The 20,464-nt window shown below is 38.4% G+C and overlaps 1 protein-coding gene across 2 annotated transcripts in view; it reads left to right on the top strand.

Moving 5' to 3' along the window:
• ERCC6L2 (ERCC excision repair 6 like 2) overlaps window positions 1-20,464 on the top strand; it is a 132,862-nt gene that overhangs the window by 62,575 nt on the left and 49,823 nt on the right. For both annotated transcript variants that reach the window (XM_050761827.1, XM_050761828.1), the window contains exons 12-13: window positions 2,191-2,286; window positions 15,286-15,385. In XM_050761827.1, the coding sequence (XP_050617784.1) occupies window positions 2,191-2,286; window positions 15,286-15,385 (196 nt within the window). The remainder of the gene's footprint in view (window positions 1-2,190; window positions 2,287-15,285; window positions 15,386-20,464) is intronic.

Below are 20,464 nucleotides of genomic sequence, written 5' to 3'. Positions count from 1 at the left end.
TCGTAAATGATATTGGTTCTTGATTCTGTCTTTTGTCTTTTCCACTGTACTATTGAGCCCATTTGGCAAGTTTTGTATTTCAGCTATTTTTCCATTCCAAAATTTGTATTTTGCTCTTTATATCCTCTTTTTTTTTTTTTTTTTTTTTTTTTTTTTTTTTTTTTTTTTGCTGAGACTCAATTTTTTGCTTCAAGCATGTTTGTAATTGTTGAAACATTTTTTTGATGACTCTGTTAAAATTCTTGTCAGGTAATTCTAACATCTGATTCATCTCAGTCTTATTCAAGCTGTAATTTTCCTGGTTCTTGGTATAAGTGATTCTTTTTATTGTATCGTTGTGTCTTGGACATTTTGAGTATTGTGTTATGAGACTCTGCATCTGATTTAAATCTTCCATTTTAGTATACCTCCTCTGACACCATGGCAGCCAGGTAGGGGTGGAAAGCTAGGTTCCGTATTTGGTCTCTGCTGATAGCCTGAGAGGGAAGTGCTTTACTACTGCTCCCACCTGGCATCCCCTGACACCATGAAGGGAGACCCTGTTCTCATTGGGCAGAAAATGAAAGCTCTGGCTCCTCACTCATGCTTCCGTGACACCACCCTAGCAGGAATCAGTGGTAGTGTCTCATTACAGCCAGGCAACAGTGGAAGTCGAGCATCCTCATTCATCCTTTAGTGACTGAGGTAGGGACGGCGCCACAGACTGTCGTTTGGTGACTGAGGTAGGGACGGCGCCACAGACTGTCGTTTGGTGACTGAGGTAGGGACGGCGCCGCAGACTGTCCTTTGGTGACTGAGGTAGGGACGGCGCCGCAGACTGTCCTTTGGTGACTGAGGTAGGGACGGCAGGGACGGCGCCACAGACTGTCCTTTGGTGACTGAGGTAGGGACGGCAGGGACGGCGCCACAGACTGTCCTTTGGTGACTGAGGTAGGGACGGCGCCACAGACTGTCGTTTGGTGACTGAGGTAGGGACGGCGCCGCAGACTGTCCTTTGGTGACTGAGGTAGGGACGGCGCCGCAGACTGTCCTTTGGTGACTGAGGTAGGGACGGCGCCGCAGACTGTCCTTTGGTGACTGAGGTAGGGACGGCAGGGACGGCGCCACAGACTGTCCTTTGGTGACTGAGGTAGGGACGGCGCCACAGACTGTCCTTTGGTGACTGAGGTAGGGACGGCGCCACAGACTGTCCTTTGGTGACTGAGGTAGGGACGGCGCCACAGACTGTCCTTTGGTGACTGAGGTAGGGACGGCGCCACAGACTGTCCTTTGGTGACTGAGGTAGGGACGGCGCCACAGACTGTCCTTTGGTGACTGAGGTAGGGACGGCGCCACAGACTGTCCTTTGGTGACTGAGGTAGGGACGGCAGGGATGGCGCCACAGACTGTCCTTTGGTGACTGAGGTAGGGACGGCAGGGACGGCGCCACAGACTGTTCTTTGGTGACTGAGGTAGGGACGGCGCCACAGACTGTTCCTTGGTGTTTGGCAGGAGTAGAGCGGTTATTGTCTCACATTTTTCTGCCTTTCAAGGCTATACCTTTCCTGGTTCTTTGGCTAAAGGGAAAAGGCTCTTCTTGGGATTTTCTTTTCTTTTTTTTAGTCTGTGACTTTTGGCATTTCCAACAGCTTGGGATATGTTAAGAACCCAGCCTGTGGTATCTTAAGCAAAAAGGAAAGCTAAGCGTTCACTGTCATGCCATTCCTTAGGCCTTGTAGTCCCTAGCCTGCCTATCTTCTCTGTACCTTTCAGAATTTTGTTTATTTTCTGTGTAATATCCAGAGTTTTAGCTGCACTTAGTGGAAGAAGAAGATGTGCATCTATTCCTGAATTGAGTTTTTAAATGTATATATTACTTTATTTAGCTAGAATGTACTAACAGTTTTTAAAAATTATGTTAGGAAAATCTTGCAGAAACAGTATTTGAGTATCAAAAAAAAGTAAAAACCAGCATAACCTATTTACATGGGCTCTAATGGCCAGTTTTTAAGGGATTTTCTAGAGTGGTAGAAATAAAATTGTGCCTTAAATATTTTATTTGTGGCATATTTGTATTTTAATCACCACCTTACTTTGATGAAATTAATGAAATATTGTACTGTTTTGGCTATAGAAACCTGGCACAGTTGAGTTATAGCACAATTAGTTTTTGCTGTTCTAATGTGCTTTTTTTTTTTCTCTTTCCTCCAGGGCTGGTGGACTAGGCCTCAATTTTGTCGGTGCCAATGTTGTTGTATTATTTGATCCTACTTGGAATCCAGCCAATGATCTTCAAGCCATTGACAGGTATAATACAAAATTTAAAGTGATCTGCAAACACTTTTAATCTAAAAATACTCTTGAACTTTTAAGATTGCTTATACTATGACTATGATTAGAAGAAATGGGGAAACTTGTAAAAACGTACATTTAAGATAATCCTGACCTTCTCAAGCCAAGTAACAGTCCAAAAATAGCCATTTATTTTTCATCCATCTCAGAATCCTGTTAATATGACAGAAATGACTTAAAAAGAAAGAATAAATTCCTAATACTGCAGGAAAATAGGATAGTTCTATACTAGTAGATCCAAAGTTTTGAGAAACTCCTGGAAGATAAAAAGCAAGTAGAATCTGTGATCAGGATATCAGCAGAGAAATACTACAAAGTCTGCAGGAAAGAGTACAGAAATTTTAAGCATGGGGTTGCAACTACAGTATGTGGGAGTAGACAGAGTGCATCTTCTGGGAAATTGATAATGTCCTGACTCTAATACAAATTCCCCTCCCACACCCTACTTTACAGAGAGTTTGGCTGTAACAGGTACTCTTTGATTAAAGCTGAAAGAATAATTTTACACATTTTATAAATAAATGGGGAATCTGACTGTAGAAAGCTTCCTAGAATGGGTGTTGGAACCAGATCATAAAGCCAGAGCGAAGCCTGTAGTACTTCCAGATCTCCCCAGGACATGAAAAGGGGAAATACACGTGTTACCTGTGTGGAGACACAGACCGGCTTTCCAGTGATTCACCTAGTCATCATTTTAATTATGAATGGGAAATGAAGAATTATGAAACATTTTAATAAAGCTAGCCTAGCAAGAAAGCAAAGGACAAAAGTGAAAACAGGCATTGAAGGGAATAAAATAAGAATAGGATGCCAAGGAAAAAAGTACATAAAAAACCAAATTAGTTCTTAGAAGTTAAAACTCTTGCCAAAATAAAGTAACTCAGTAGAAGGTCTGAAAAAAATGGAGAGGGCTAAAGTTAGCAATTGATATGGAAGATAAAAGGAATGAATATTTTTAAACATAAAGTCAAGTAACAAATAGTGTGAAATATGAGTAAAAAGAAATTGAGGAAAAATCCCAGAAATCATCATCTGTCTATTCCAGAAATAATGAACAGAGAGGCTGGAGGACAGGGGAGATAATTGATGACATGATTGGAGAAAAATGTTATTAATTTTGAAGGGGCATTTAGTATGAAGTAGGAATAATGACAGAGAGAGAGAAAACATACATGTTAGTAATATTTCTAAGTTTCAAAGATAGAAGAGCTAAAAGGTTCCAGAGTGAGAAACAGGGAGAGGATGATTTATAAAAACTGCAACAAAAAGGAAAAGACACATTATCAACAAAGAAATGAGAATCAGACTCAATTCAGCAGATCAGACTTTGAAGAACATACATTTCATCAGCATTATAGGATTCTAGATGACAACAGAGTTGTCAAAATGAAAAAATTTATATGGCTATATGTGAAAGAAAATTATTTTGACTTGTATTTACAATTTGTGGCTAAAAGTTTAAGTCTGAAAAATCACTGGGAGCGTGTCTGAGAGGCTTCATGCAGTTATAAAGAAAGAATTCCCCAAAATGGCCGGGCACGGTGGCTCAAGCCTGTAATCCCAGTGCTTTGGGAGGCCGAGACGGGCGGATCACGAGGTCAGGAGATCAAGACCATCCTGGCTAACACAGTGAAACCCCGTCTCTACTAAAAAAATACAAAAAAACTAGCCAGGCAAGGTGGCGGGTGCCTGTAGTCCCAGCTACTCAGGAGGCTGAGGCAGGAGAATGGCATAAACCCGGGAGGCCGAGCTTGCAGTGAGCCGAGATCCAGCCACTGCACTCCAGCCTGGGCGACAGCGAGACTCCGTCTCAAAAAAAAAAAAAAAAAAAAAAAAGAATTCCCCAAAATATGAAGAGATGGTATGAAAAAATTAGTAACAATCAAGAACTAAAATGTTATATAATTTTGATAAAATGTCAGAATACAGGTAGAGGAGGGGTAAAATTGTCTTAGAATTGTCCTCAGGAAAGGACCAGGATACCCTGGTCAGTTCTCAAATTGTATGCCAAAAAATGTTTTTAAATGCTAGCAAAAAATTTAGGGGCAGCAACTAAAAGAGTGAGTTACAATAATTATCTGGTACAATTTTCAAAAACACAAATACTCAGACTCCATCCTGCAGGCATTCTGATTATGTAGATGTAGAATGGGAGTCAACATCCTATATTTTAAAAAACACCCAGGTTGTGGATCAAAGGACACTTATCAACAGAGAAAGAAAGCAGTCTACCGAATGGGAGAAAATATCTGCAAATCACATATCTGATAAAGTGTTAATATCTAGAATATAAAAAGAACTCCTAAAACTCAACAACAACAAAAAACACAACTCAATCTAACAATGAATAGGACATTTCTCCAAAAAAGGTATACAAGATATGTAAGTGGCCATTAAGCACATGAAAAGATGCTCAGCATCACTAATCATTAGGGAAATGCATATCAGAACTATAATGAGATACAACTTCACACACTTTGGGATGACTATTGTAAAAATAAAAGCAACAACAGAAAACAACAAGTCCTAGTTGAGGATATGGAGAAATTAGAACCCTTGTGCATTGTGAATGGAAATATCAAGTGGCACAGCTGCTGTGGAAAACAGCATGGTGGTTCCTCAGAAAATTAAACATAAAATTACCACAGGATCCAGCAGTTACACTTCCACTCTGGGTATATACCAAAAGGAATTGAAAGCAGAGACTTGAAGAGATATTTGTACACTCATGTTCATAGCACCTATATTCACAATAGCTAAAACGTGGAAGCAACTCAGGTGTCCATCGATGGATGAATGGATAAACAAAATATGATATACACATAAAATGGAATACTATTCAGCCTTAAAAAGAAATGAAATTCTGATCATTGCTACAACATAGACAAACCTTGAAGATGTTATGCTACATGAAATAAGCCAGCTCTGAAAGGACAAATATTGTATGATTCTACTTTTGCGAAATACCTGGAATAGTCAAATCCATAGAGATAGAAAGTGGAACAGTGCTTATTAGGGGATAAGAATAGGGAGGAATGGGGAAGTATTGTGTAATGGGTATGGAATTTCAGTTTAGGATAATAAAAAAGTTGTAGCAATGGATAGTGGCGATGGCTAGAAAACCAAATTTAATACCGTTGAACTGTATTCTTAAAAATAGCTAAAATGGTAAATCATGTGATGTGTTTTTTGCCACAATTAATTTTAAAAACCACCCAAGGTGATTATGATACAATTGGTTCTCAACTCCACTTTGAAAAACACTGAATATTAGGTGTAAAGCTTGCACAAGAAACAAGATTACCAAGAAAATGTAATTATTTTAGTACCTGATAGGAAATACATCGTTGTGTTGGGAAGATGGGGGAAACTCAGAAAGCATGACCAATGAAGTGTCAGAAGTAAATCCAAACATAAATATTAATATGTTGAGACTCTTTTTAGAAAGAAGGAAGAAAGTGGAGCTGGCAGAAAGAAAAAATTAGACTCAGGTTTATGCTTATTATGAAACATGTATGTAAATATAAAAGACACAGAAAGTTGAAAATAAGATTAAAAATTCAAAGCAGGGAGATGGTAACAATCCTGGCTAACACGGTGAAACCCCATCTCTACTAAAAATACAAAAAATTAGCCGGGCGTGGTGGCGGGCGCCTGTAGTCCCAGCTACTCGGGAGGCTGAGGCAGGAGAATGGCGTGAACCTGGGAGGCGGAGCTTGCAGTGACCCGAGATCGCGCCACTGCACTCCAGCCTGGGCGACAGAGTGAGACTCCATCTCAAAAAGAATAATAAATAATAATAAATCCACTAGGCTAAATAAGTGTATAAATTAAATAAAAGCTATCTACCATAATTTAATAACTGTATACAGACACATCTCATTTTACTGCGCTTCACTTTATTGGGCTTCGCAGATAATTGCCTTATTTACAAATGGAAGGTTTGTAGAGATCCTGAGTCAAGCAAGTCTTCCAGCACCATTTTTCCAATGGCATATGCTCACTTGTGTCTCTATGCCACTTGTATCTCTGTGAGAATGTAAGTTTTTCATTATCACATCTGTGATGGTGATCTGTGATTACTGATCTTTGAAGTTGCTATTGTATTTGTTTTGGAGTACCATGAACCATGCCCCCATAAGACGATGAACTTAATTGGTAGATGTTGTGTGTGTTCTGACTGCTCCACTTACTGGCCATTCCTCTGTCTCATCCCCTCCCTTAGGCCTCCCTCTTCCCTAAGACACAGTATTTAAATTAGGCCAATTAATAACTCTGCAATGGCCTTTAAGTGGTCAAGTGAAAGGAAGAGTTGCATGTCTGTCACTTTACATCAAAAGCTAAAAATGATTAAGTTTAGTGAGGAGGACATGCTAAAAGCCAAGATGGACCAAAAGCTAGGCTTCTTGTACCTAACAGTTGGCCAAGTTGTGAATGCAAAGAAAAAGTTCTTGAAGGAAATTAAAAGTGCTACTCCAGTGAATACATGAATGACAAGAGCACCAAACAGCCTCATTGCTGATACAAAGAAAGTTATAGTGGTCTGGATCAAAGATCAAACGAACCACAGCATTCCATTAAACCACAACCTAATCCAGAGCAAGGCTCTAAAACACCTCAGTTCTTTGAAGGCTGAGAGACGCAAGGAAGTAGCAGAAGAAAAGTTTGAAGCTGCAGGGATTGGTTCATGATGTTTAAGGAAAGCAGCCACCTCTATAACAAAAAAGTGCAAGGTGAAGCAGCAAGTGCTGATGTAGAAAAACTGCAGCAAATTAAGGCACCTACGTTAAACAGACTTTCAATGAGAACAAAACAATCTTATATTTGAAGAAGATGTCATTGAGGACTGTAGTCACTAAAGAGGAGAAGTCAATACCTGGCTTCAAAAGACAGGCTGACTCTCTTGTTAGAGACTAATGCAGCTGGTGACTTTAAATCGAAGCCAGTGCTCATTTATCATTCTGAAAATCTTAGGGGCTTTAAAAGTTATGCTAACTCTACTCTGCCTGGGCTTTATAAATGGAACAGCAAAGCCTGGATAACAGCGTATCTCTTTACAGGATGGTTTACTGAATATTTTAATCCCACTGTTGAGACCTACTGCTCAGAAAAAAAATGATTCCTTTCCAAATATTACTAGTTATTGACAATGCCCCTAGTCACCCAAGTGTTCTGATGGAGATATACAAGGAGAGTAATGTTGTTTATACAATAACACAACATCCATTCTGCAGCCCATGAATCAAGTTGTGCTTTTGACTTTCAACTCTTATTAAGAAATACAATTTGTAAGGCTATAGCGGTCATATATAGTGATTCCTCTGATGGATCTGGTCAAAGTCTATTGAAAACCTTCTGGAAGGGATTCACTATTCTATATACCATTTAAGAATATTTGTGATTCATGAGAAGAGGTCAAAATATCAAACAGGAGTTTGGAAGAAATTGATTCCAACCCTCATGGATGACTTTGAGGAGTTCGACTTTTAGTAGAGGAAGTAATTCCAGATGTGGTGGAAATAGAGAACTAGAATTAGAAACAAAGCCTGATGATGTGACTAAATTGTTGCAATCTCATGATAAAACTTTAATGACATCGGGCACAGTGGCTTATTCCTGTAATCCCAACATTTTGGGAGGCCAGGGCGGGTGGATAACTTGAGGTCAGGAGATCAAGACCAGCCTGGCCAACACGGTCAAACCCCATCTCTACTAAAATTAGTCAGGTGTGGTGGTGTGTGCCTGTGGTCCCAGCTACTCAGGAGGCTGAAAATCGTTTGAACCCGGGAGGTAGGGGCTGCAGTGAGCCGAGATAGCACTATACCCAGGCAGGATGTATACCCAGAAATGTCCTAAGAAGACTTTTAGCCTTCACCCTATGCTGTCCCCAAGGCTTAAGACACACCCTGCTAATTAGTGAAGGTCTTCCATACCAATTTGCAAAGACTGGGGGAGTTGGCTGTCTTTCCAAATGGTAGTTTTCATGAAAAGACCACAAGACATAAAAAAAAAAAAAAAAAAAAAACCGGAAAGGAAGGGAAAGGAAAGGAAGAAAATACGGCTTATTCAGAGTAACAAAATAAATCTCCAGAAACTAACTGTCCCTGAAGCAAAACAGGCATTGGAGCCACTAGACAAAGACTTTACAACAAGTGTCTTAAATACTTCAAGAGTGAAAGTAAAACACAGAGAAAGAACTAGTGAGGAAAAGGATATATCAGCAAGATGAGAATATCAACAAAGAGATAGAAATTTAAAAAAAGAGAGAGAACCAAACAAATTCTGGACATGAAATTCAGTTTTGGAATTGAAAAATTCACTAGAGGGGTTCCACAGCAGACCAAATAGGGAGAAAGAATCTGCAAACCTGAAGATAGGTTATTTGAAATTATTTAATTTGAGAAGCAAAACAAAAAGGGAAAGTGAACATATGGGACACTATCAAATGGACCAATATGTACATTATGGAGGCTCAGAAGAAAGGGGAAAGGACAAAAGGGTAGATTAAGAAATAATGAAAAGCTCTCCAAATTTGAGGGAAAATAGGGATATACAAATACAAGAAGATGAACCGAGTCTAGATAGTATAAACCCAGTGAGATCGACACTGTTGCACATTATAATCAACTGTCCACAAAGACGGCATCTTGAAAGCAGCAAGAGAAAAGCAACATGTCATGTACAAGGAATTTCCGTTAAGATTATCAGTGGATTTGTCAGCAGAAACTTTGCAATCCAGAAGGCAGTGGGATGATATATTTAATGTGTTGGGAAAACAAAACAAAACAAAAAAACTGTCAACTGAGTAACAAAGAAAAAGTGTTTACCGAGAATTTTATAGTGGGCAAAACTGCCCTTCACAAATGAGGGTTGAGATATTTGCAGACAGACGAAAACTTGAGGGAGTTCATTATCAGTAGACCAGCCCTGTAAGAAATCCTAGCCCTGGTGTGGTGGCTCACGCCTGTAATCCCAGCACTTTGGGAGGCCGAGATGGGTGGATCATGAGTTCAGGAGTTCAAGACCAGCCTGGTCAAGATGGTGAAACCCCGTCTCTACTAAAAATACAAAAATTAGCCAGGCATGGTGGCAGGTGCCTGTAATCCCAGCTACTTGGGAGGCTGAGGCAAAGAATTGCTTGAACCTAGGAGGCGGAGCTTGCAGTGAGCTGAGATTGTGCCACTGCACCCCACTCCAGCCTGGGCGACAGAGCGGAATTCAGTCTCAAAAAAAAAAAGAAAAAAAATCCTAAAGGGAGACCTTCAAGATGAAATGAAAGGACACTAGACAGTAACTCAAAGTCATACAAAAAGATATAAAGATCTCCGGTTAAGGTAAGTACATGGACAAATATAAATACCCATATCGTAATTTTGGCTTATAATTCTGCTTTTTCATTTTCTACAGGATTTAAAAGATACATACATAAAATAATTATAAATCTATGTCGATAAGTACATTGATATCAATGTAAGATGAATTGATTTAAGGTTGTTATAACTTAGGATATTATGTATAATCCTTACAGTAACCACAACAAAAGCATCTAAAGTATATGTAAAAGGAAATGAGAAAGGAATAAATATATGCCACTAAAAACATCAATTAAACACAAAGGAAGGCAATAATGGAGGAATTTAGGGGCAAAATAGTTAATAGGACATACAGAAAATAAATAAAGTGGCAAAAGTGAGTTCTTCCCTATTCTTAATTATTTCAAATGTAAATGGATCAAATTCCCTAATTAAAAGATGTAGATTGGCAGAACAGATTTAAAAAACAGTGTCCAACTATATCTTATCCGTAAGAGACTCACTTTAGATCCAAGAATTACACAGGTTGAAAATAAAAGCATGGAAAAGGATATTTCATGCAAATAGTAACCAAAAGAGAGCAGGGGTGGTTGTGTTAATATTAGACAGAATAGACTTCAAGTCAACAACTGTTAGAAGAGAAGAAAGGCATTATCTGATGGTAAAAAGTGGATTCACCAAGGAGGTTTAAAAATTATATACATAAATTCAACAAACAATAGAGCCCCAAAGTGTATGAAGCAAACAAAGTGTATGAAGACAGAATTGAAGGGAAAAACAGCTCTGCAATAATAGTGGGCGACTTCAATAGCTGACTTTCATAATGGGTAAAACATTCAGACAGAAGATCAGTAATTAATGAGAGGATTTGAACAACACTTAACAGAGATATATAGAATTTTCCTTCCAACAACAGCACAATACATATTTTTCTCAAGTACACAATGAACACTCCAGGATAAATCATGTGTTAGGCCCCAAAACAAGCTTTTAAATACATTTTAAAAGATTGAAATCATTCATTTTTTTCCAATGACAATACAGTGAAACTAGAAATCAACAGCAGAAGAAAAATTGAAAAATTCACAAATATGTGGAAGTTAAACAATACATGCTTAACGAAAGGGTTGAAGAATAATTCACAAGGGACGTTAGAAAATAGCTTGAAGTAAATGAAAACACACACCAAAACTTACAGGACGCAGCAAAAGTAACGCTAAGAGGGAAATTTATAGCTGTAAATGCTTACATTAGAAAAGAAGAAAGGTCTAAATCAACAATTAACTTTTCACCTTAAGGAACTAGGAAAAGGAAAACCCCCCCAGAGCTAACCAGAGGAAACAACAAATATTAGAACAGAGGTAAGTAAAACAAAGAACAGAAAAACAACAGAGGCAGTCAGTGAAACCAAGAGTTGGTTCTTTGAAAAGATCAAGAAAATGGTGGATAAATATTTAGCTAGATTGACTAAGAGAAAAGAAAGAAGACTCAAATAATTAACATCAAAAAAAAGAGGGGACATTGCTACTGATTTTACAGAAATAAAAAGGAGTATAAGAGAGTACTGTGAACATTTGCATACCAACAAATTGAATAGTCTACATGAAATGGATGAATTGCTAGAAATATACATCTAGGAAGAATGTCATGAAGACGTAGAAAACCTGAATATACGTATAACTATTTAAGGAAATTGAATCAGTAATCAGAAACCTCTGAACAAAGTAAAGCTCAGGACCTTAAGACTTTACTGGTGAATTCTACCAAGCATTTAAAGAATCTGCACCAATCCAACCGGGCACGGTGGCTCATGCCTGTAATCCCAGCATTTTAGGAGGCTGAGGTGGGCAGATCACGAGTTCAGGAGTTCGAGACCATCCTGGCCAACACGGTGAAACCCCGTCTCTACTAAAAATACAAAAAGTAGCTGGGCATAGTGGCACATGCCTGTAATCCCAGCTACTCGGGAGACTGAGGCAGGAGAATAACTTGAACCAGGGAGTCGGAGGTTGCAGTGAGCCAAGATTGAGCCGTTGCACTCCAGCCTGGCAACAGAGTGAGACTCCGTTTCAAAAAAAAAAAGAAGAATTTGCACCAGTGCTTCTCAAACACTTCCAAAAAACTGAAGAGGAAGAAACACGTTCCAATTAATTCTCTAAAGCCAGCATTACTCCAATACCAAAATCAAAGACTGCAAGAAAGAAAACTACAGACCAATAATCCTTATGAATGTTAATGCAAAAATACTCCGTAAAATGCTAGCAAACTGAATTCAGCAGCATATTGAAAGGATGATACACAAAGCAGGATTTATTCCTGGAATTCAAAAATAGTTCAACATCCTTCAAAAATCAGTGTAATACGCCACAGTGATGAATAAAGGAATAAAGACACACAATCATTTCATTGATGTGGAAAAGTATTTGACAAAATTCAACATCATTTTAAAGATGACAAAAACAACACATTAAAAATAAAAGGAAACAAGCCGGGCACGGTGGCTTGCGCCTCTTGAGGTCAGGAGTTCAAGGCCCGCCTGACCAACATGATGAAACCCCATCTCTACAAAAAAATATAAAAATTAGCCAGGCATGGTGGTGTGCTCCTGTAGTCCCAGCTGCTTGCCTGGGTGGCCAAGGCACGAGAATCATTTAAGCCTGGAAAATGGAGGTTGCAGTGAGCTGAGATTGCAACACTGCACTCCAGCCTGGGCGACAGAGTGTCTCCATCTCAATTTAAAAAAAAAAAGGGAAACTACTTCAACGTAAGGTCATTTATGAAAAACCCAGAGCTAACATCATCCTCAGTGGTATCATGATTGAATTGTTTTTCCTCTAATATCAGCTACAAAGAATGGATACCTGTTTTTGCTAGAAAAGGACAAAGATTGTATGATTTCATGTTGTACCTAGTCATCAAATTCACAGAGACAGAAAAGAGAATGGTAGTTGCTAGTAGCTGGGGGACTGGGGAATGGGGAGTTACTGTTGAATGAGTACAGAGTTTCAGTTTGGAAAGTGTCTGTAGCTATATAGGTGTTATAGTTGCATTACAGTGTGGATATACCTAATGCCACTTAACTGTACACTTAAAATTGCTTAAAATGATTTTTATTATGTATATTTTGCCACCATAAGAGGAAATCAAGAGAGAAAAACTTGCTGTTTAGAAATAACAGTGAAATTACTGTGGATCAATATTTAAATTCTGATGCTAATTTCAATTTTTAAATTCATTTATTAAAAAAGAAAGACGGAAAGTAAAAGAATAATTTAGAAAACTAGAAAAGGAACAAAGTAAAGACAATAGAATTATATGCGTTATTACATTATTAAGATAAAAACGAACATAATATAAATATTAACTAATTCATTGAAAAGAGTAAAATAGAGACACTTTTGAAAAGTCTAATCTGAGGGAAAAAGGCAAATACATAGAAACGCTTAAGAAGCAGAAAGGCCATCTAACCAATAACAATATTTATTTATAATAATACTTTGTGTACAATTTTATTCAAATACATTTGGAAAAATAAGGACAAAGGAATAATGGCTACACTTACTGAGTGTTTATGGTAAGGTAGGAACTGTCATTCTTGGTGCTTTCCATGGATTATCTCATTTAATACTCAGAATATCCTTTGTGATGGGCACTGTTATACCCATTTTACTTATGAGAAAGCTAAGGCACAGTGCACTTTAGGTAACTTGCTCAGGGTCACAACCCGTAAGTCGCAGGGTCGGGCTCTGAATCCATACGGTCTTACTGCAAAGCCAGCACTTTTCATCAACCTCTCTCCACAGACAGCTGTCAGGGAAATTGGTCAAAATGAAAACCACAGAAAAACCTCCCTATGCCCCTTTTTTTGGTCTTATGACATTTGTTGTATTTTGTACTTTTTCTTTAGGTCATCGAGACATATTAATTATCCCAGTATTCTTCAAAGCACAGTGTACTGTGCTTCGGTATTCACTGAAAGTTAGTTCACAGTAAAACTGAATAACTAGCATTCCTTTTCCTCTCCCTCTCCTTCCACTGACTCTGACAGCAGGAACTAAGAACAGAAATAAAGCTAATGACCTACCTATTGTATAACAGTTCCTCAGCACTCGTCTCCACAGCTAATGACCTACCTATTGTATAACAGTTCCTCAGCACTTGTCTCCACAGCTAATGACCTACCTATTGTATAACAGTTCCTCAGCACTCTTCTCCACATGGTGAGAGAGTCATCACTTACAAATCCTTGCTTTATGGATCAAGAAATGATGAAGCTTAGGCACACAGTAACACGTGTCTAAAATTTTTGTCTGTAAAGATTGAAGGATATGCATCCTAATGGAATCTCTCCCCTTCACCAAACAACTGGCTTAAGCATACATCCGAAGAACATTTTCTTAGATCCATTTCTGATTTTCTTTAGAACCCAAACGCATTGTACATTGTAGGAGAGAAAGGGATGCTGAGCCCCTCTCCTCTGCCTCCAGGTTACAGAATGGAAGTGAGAATGCAGTACCTTACCCCTGGCGGTGCTGCGTCGCAGGAGCCACCATTTCCTGCTGGAGATGTAAGATTTGCACGATCCAGAGATGTCCTCTAGTAAAAGTCCTTTGTGAGGAGGGGTGGGTAAAGGAGGCAGAGAGAACATCAAATATAACATATGGCCGACCTTACAAGTTCAAAGATAAATTTCCCCCGAATTGTAACGTTTTCAAGCATATAGGCAGTATGGCCTTGCCCCGGTTCCCCTCAGCAACTGTAACAGGCATTGGGTGCTCATACAGAGCATCGTATAAAGCCTCCATATGAGAGAAGCTGTGGGGAATAGACCCACAGCTAAACCACTGTGATGAATCAGTTTAGAATTTTAATTAGCACTAATTAAAACCATCCATGGGCTGTATGGAAACACCTTGGATGCCAGTCAACTGAGTGATTCAGTCAGATCTACTGAATTGAAATCTCTACAGATGAGGACTGTAAACCAGCACTTCCATAGACTTTCCAGTTGATTAACTACTTTTTGCTAAGTTGTGGGTTTTTTTTACTTTTTAATAGTTTTAATAAAGTATAATTGACATGCAATAAACTGTACATACTTAAAGTATACAATTGATAAGTTTTGACTTATGTACCTGTGAGACCATCACCACAATTAACATAATGAACATACCCATCACCCCAGAATTTTCCTTCTGCCCCTTTGTGACCCATCCCTCCCATTCTTCCCCATCCCCTTATCCGCAAGCAACCACTAGTCTACTTTCTGGCTCTATGGATTAGTTGGCATTTTGGGGATTTTTATATAAATGAAAGCTTTGGGGAACAATCTGTAAGCTTAAAGCTGCTATAAAAGAAAAACCTAAATTTAGGAAAAGTTTTTAAACAGTGGAAGGTGATGTTTATAACAGAAATGAAGTTGATATTCGTAGGTTTTCTATAATACTTTTCTCCTTAATAACATCTTTTTATATGAATTTGAATTTTTTAATTATTACTAAATAACATAGCATAAACATAAAATGTTTATTTTTAAGTTAATTAAAATTTTAATAATTTTCCATTTTTATGTTCCCGAGCTACCTCTTGAACCCAAAGTTGTTTCACTTGATTTTTGTTTGTGTTTTTAATCTTTTTACAGAGCATACAGGATTGGACAGTGTAGAGATGTCAAAGTGCTTAGGCTGATATCCTTGGGAACTGTGGAGGAAATCATGTATTTACGACAGGTATACAAGCAGGTAAATATGTTTCCCTTCTGTTTCAGAGGTCAACATTTATGTTTTTAAAAATTAGGAAAAACTTGTGTAATATGAAAGTTTTAAATTTTACTGTATCATGTAGAATTTAATAAGGTCATAAAAAATACCCTTGAATACACTTCTATGAAACAGATTAATTTTTGGGTTCATTGAATTTTTGAGCTGAAAGTTTTCTAGAGTAGTGCCTCTTAAACTTTAGTGTACATGCAAATTACCTAGGGATCTTGTCAAAATACTGATTCTGATTTAGTAGGTCTGAGGTAGAGCTCATGATGTGGAATATTTAACTGGCTCCCAAGAGTCCTAGTAAAACTAATCAGCAGCCCACAGTTTGAGTAGCAAGGTCACAGCTCCCCAAACTACAGGCCAAGATATAATGGTTTACCACAAATGGGCTACAGGTGCACTGAGATGTTGGTCCCACAGCTTTCTGGACAGCAAGAGTACCTAAGCCTGTGTGTTAGTTCATTCTCATGCTGCCATAAAGAACTGCCCAAGACTGGGTAGTTTATAAAGGAAAGAGGTTTAATTGACTCACAGTTCCACATGGTGGGGGAGGCCTCAGGAAACTTACCATCATGGTGGAAGGGGAAGTAGACGTGCCCTTCTTCACATGATGACAGGAAGGAGAAGTTCCGAGCAAAGAGGGAAAAGCCACTTATAAAACTTTCGGATCTCTTGAGAGCTCATTGTAATGGAAGCAGCAGCATGGGTATAACTGCCCCATGATTCACTTACCCACCAGATCCCTCTCACAGCACGTGGGGATTATGGGAACTGTAATTCAAGATAAAATTAGGGTGGGGACACAGCAAAACCATATCAGCTAGCTGCCAGCCTTGACTAACCTCTTCTTTTTACACCAGGTAGATATTCATATGTTACCATTCTCTATAGGTGCCATCACATGAAGATTAGGGAGCACTGCCTTAGAGGTACATACTGTACATGATGAAACTAGGACCCCAGAGATGTGCCAGTAAATGAAATTATAGGAACAGAACTTAAGTGTGCTAACTACTTTCCTGGTACTTTTAGTATTTGTCTAAAATTGCATCAACTCTTAAATATGCTTGGCATATCAATTACTACTTCATTTATGCCTCTAAACAAACAATATTTATTTAGTTTACAACTGGATACTTGAGACAATCTGGAATAAGGTTCAAGTGTAATCGTAAATATTGCATTTGAATTGCTTCCTATATGTTCAGTTGGCATCTATTTAAGAGCAAACATCTGCCACATGTGTTGGTAGTTAACCTAAGAGTGGTGATCCAATCTTAAATTTATGCTATTTTCTTCATTCTAAAAATAGAGTCATACACAGCAGTTTCTGTTTTTCTTAAAGCTTTTAGCTCTATAATAAACAGTTGATCTTTTTTTTTTTTTTTTTTTTGGTATAGCACAACTACTTGAAAATTATTTTTTTCTAACCTATTTAACCAACCTTGGGAAAAAGTGGGAAGTTACTCATCTTAGGAGCTGTTCTTTTGAGTACTGTCTTAGACTTCTCTCAAGTAAGAGTCTTTCCTCAATTATGTAGTAATTTTTTTCGGTCCATTACTGTATACATTTCTTTTTTACCTATTCATCTGACTCATTTAATGAAATGAAATGTCTTGTTATAAAATATACATTACACAGTAGTATATAATAAAAGAGGCTTCAGAAGATGAGGTAATTTAAGAACTTTATATGACACAAATAAAGAGAAAATGGCAATCATGTAAGGAAAAGGCACTAAATATGGTTTAAAGATAGTTTGGAATTTAAACCAATGGAGCATACCTTCTAGCCCCCCAGGTTGGCCTTCAATCTTTTGCGGGGACAAAAAAAAAAAAAAATTATGTTCTTTAAAAAAAAGAAAAAACCTGTAAAAATGTTAGAAAGCAAGAAGAGTTTTCTTGGTGGCCCCAAAATTGTAAGGAGTCCTAAAAGACAAGGAAGTTGGGATCTGATTGAAGGAAGAAGCCAACCTAAACTTAGTCAGAAGAAAACTACTGAAAAGGTAGGTGCAGCCTCTGGATATTCCAAGCTTAGAGTCAGCAGCTACTAAAAAAGAAGGAAGCCTTGGGGTATCACTGATGGTGTAACAAGACAGTTTATCCCTTATAATCTTATCCCGTTTGGACCAAATTACAGCCAGCAGAGGTGTCTACTCTCAAGTGAGAACAATAAGTAGAAGTACTGGAAGCAAAGAAGCAAGACAGAGCTCCAAATATTTGGAGAAAGTCCCTCCTGTTGCCCAGAAGCCTAATTACTTGCACCCTCCACTATTTTTCAGATAAGCACTGCAGTAGACAGAGATAAGCGTGTGAAGTATTTAAAAGCAGATGAATATCCCAGCCAGAAATAATTACCCAACAGTTTAGGAAAGTAAACACTTTGAAAAAGGCAGTATAGTGGGCTGAATACTGGCCCTCAAAAATATCAATTTCTAATCCCTGGAAATTGTAAATGGTACTTTATATGGAAAAGGAATCTTTGCATGTGTGATTAAATTATGGGTCTTGAGATTCGGGGATTATCTTGGATTAACCACAAGTGTCCTTATAAGAAAGAGCTGGAGGACAGTTTGACACAGAAGAGGAGAAGACAATGTAACCACAGAGGCATTGATCGGAGTGGTGTGCCAGAAGCTAAGGAATGCTGGTAGCCACCGCAAGCTGGAAGAGGCAAGAAATAGATTCTTTCCTAGAGCCTCCAGAAGGAGTGTGGTCCTGTCAACACCTTGATTTCAGTTCAGTGATACCGATTGCAGATTTCTGGCTCCCAAAACTGTGAGAGGCTCAAATGATCCTCCCACCTCAGCATCATGAGTAGCTGGCACTATAGGTGTGTGCCAACACACCAAGTTAATTTTTTATTTTTATTTTTTGTAGAGACAGTTTCACTATGTTGCCCAGACTGGTTGAAACTAAATTGTTAATTCAGAACTCTCCCACAAAGATAGATTCCAGCCCGGATGACTTCAGTGGTAAATTCTGTCAAACACTTAATATTGTTTTTGAAAACAGAGGAAGAGGGAACACTTCCAACTTATTTCACAAAGACGGAAGAATCCTGATACCAAACTTGACAAAGACATTGCAAGAAGAGAAAATAACAGATGAATATCTCTCATGAACATAAATATGAAAATCTTTTACCAAGCATCTGTTTTGAGTCAATTGCGTCCTTTCCCCTCAAAAGATAGGTTGAAGTCCTAAGCCCTGGTACCTGTGAATGTGATCTTATTTGTAAGTAGGGTCTTTACAGATGAGGTTAAGATGAGGTCACACTGGATGAGAATGGGCTGTCATCCATTGACTGATACCTTATAAGAAGGGGAATTTGTATACAGACAGCCACAGAGGAAGAACACCATGTGACAATGGAGGCAGAGATTGGAGTGATGCCACCACAAGCCAAAGAATGCTATGGATTACCAGCAACTGCCAGAAGCTACCAGAAGCTAGAAAGAGGCAAGGAAGGATCATTCCCTAGAATCTTCAGACAGAGCATGGCTCTGTGGACACCTTGATTTCAGATTTAGCCTCCACAACTATGAGAAAATAAATTTCTATTGTTTTAAGACATCCAATTTGTAGTACTTTGTTACAGCAGAATTGGGAAACTAGTATAGCCTCTAAGGCAAATACCAAGTAAATTTGACTATATTTTTGTATGAAACTTCTGTATGACAAAGGAACTGCAAACCAAATTCAAAGAGAGTCTAGGAGCAAATGTTTGCCATACATGTAATAAAAGAGCAGCAGCTGCAAAATATAAAGAACTCCCACTGTATTCATCTGTTTTCATGCTGCTGATAAAGACATACCAGAGATTGGGTTATAAAGAAGAAGAGGTTTAATGGACTCACAGTTCTGCATAGCTGGGGAGACCTCACAATCATGGCAGAAGGCGAAAGGCACATCTTACATGGAGGCAGGCAAAGAGAATGAGAATCAAACGAAGGAGGTTTCCCCTTATAAAACCATCAGATCTCATGAGACTTACTACCACGAGAACAGTAGGGGGGAACCCGCCCACATGATTCAGTTATCTCCCACTGGGTCCCTCCCACAACACATGGGAATTATGGGAGCTGCAGTTCAAGATGAGATTTGGGTGGGGACACAGCCAAACTGTGTGACCTACAAACCAATAAAAAGAATAATAGGCATTTCAGTGAAGAAAAAAATGCAAGTGGTTAACACATATGTGAAAAGATCTTTCTAACCACACTCATAATCTAGAGATAGAAAATGAGACCATTTGCATTGTATATTCTGTGAAAGCTTTTTAAAAAAAATGCATATCGAGGTGTTTTTTGTGGGGTTGGGGAGATTGGTGCTGTTCATTTTTGGTTGGGGCATTTGAGAGATGCTCATACACTATTGTTGAGAGTACAGCTGGTGTAGGTATTGTCGAGGCTCCATACCTAACTGACAGAAATCCTCTCACATATGCACAGTGAAGGGTGATAAGGGTTTTTACTTAGCATTGCTCTCATTTGTTTAAAAAACAAAGGAAACAACCTAAATGTCCGACAGTAACAGAATAAATTCTGATACCTATATTACTTCGTGACAGCAAAATTTAAAAAAATTGTAGTCAGATCAAATGTACTGATGTGGCAAGATGTCTGAAGACACTTTTAAGTGAATCAAAAAAGCAATATATAGAACAATATCTACAGTGTTTCAATGTGTTTACAAATAAAGCTGTTGCTGTGTGACAGACTGTTTTATGACATGGTTCAACTTAATGTTTTTTCAGTTTTATGATGGTGCTAAAATGATACCTATTTATGTATGAAGTATGTTCGTCTACTTACGATGGGGCCACATCCAGATAAGCCTATCGTGAGTCCAAAACCTACTTTAGACCTAATGGTGTGTTCAACTTACAATGGGTTTATCTAGTTATAGTCCCATCATCAATTAAGGAGCATCTGTATGTATAAATAGCTTTAACTTCATTGAAAGATATCTAGGAGGATGCACCTAAACATTACAGCACTGGTTAGACTAATAAGGAGTGACCTGTATTGTTCATGAGGGACTTTTATTT

Source organism: Macaca thibetana, chromosome 15, assembly GCF_024542745.1.
Source record: "Macaca thibetana thibetana isolate TM-01 chromosome 15, ASM2454274v1, whole genome shotgun sequence".
NCBI lineage: Eukaryota > Metazoa > Chordata > Mammalia > Primates > Cercopithecidae > Macaca > Macaca thibetana.
This window is presented reverse-complemented; position numbering and strand designations above follow the sequence as displayed.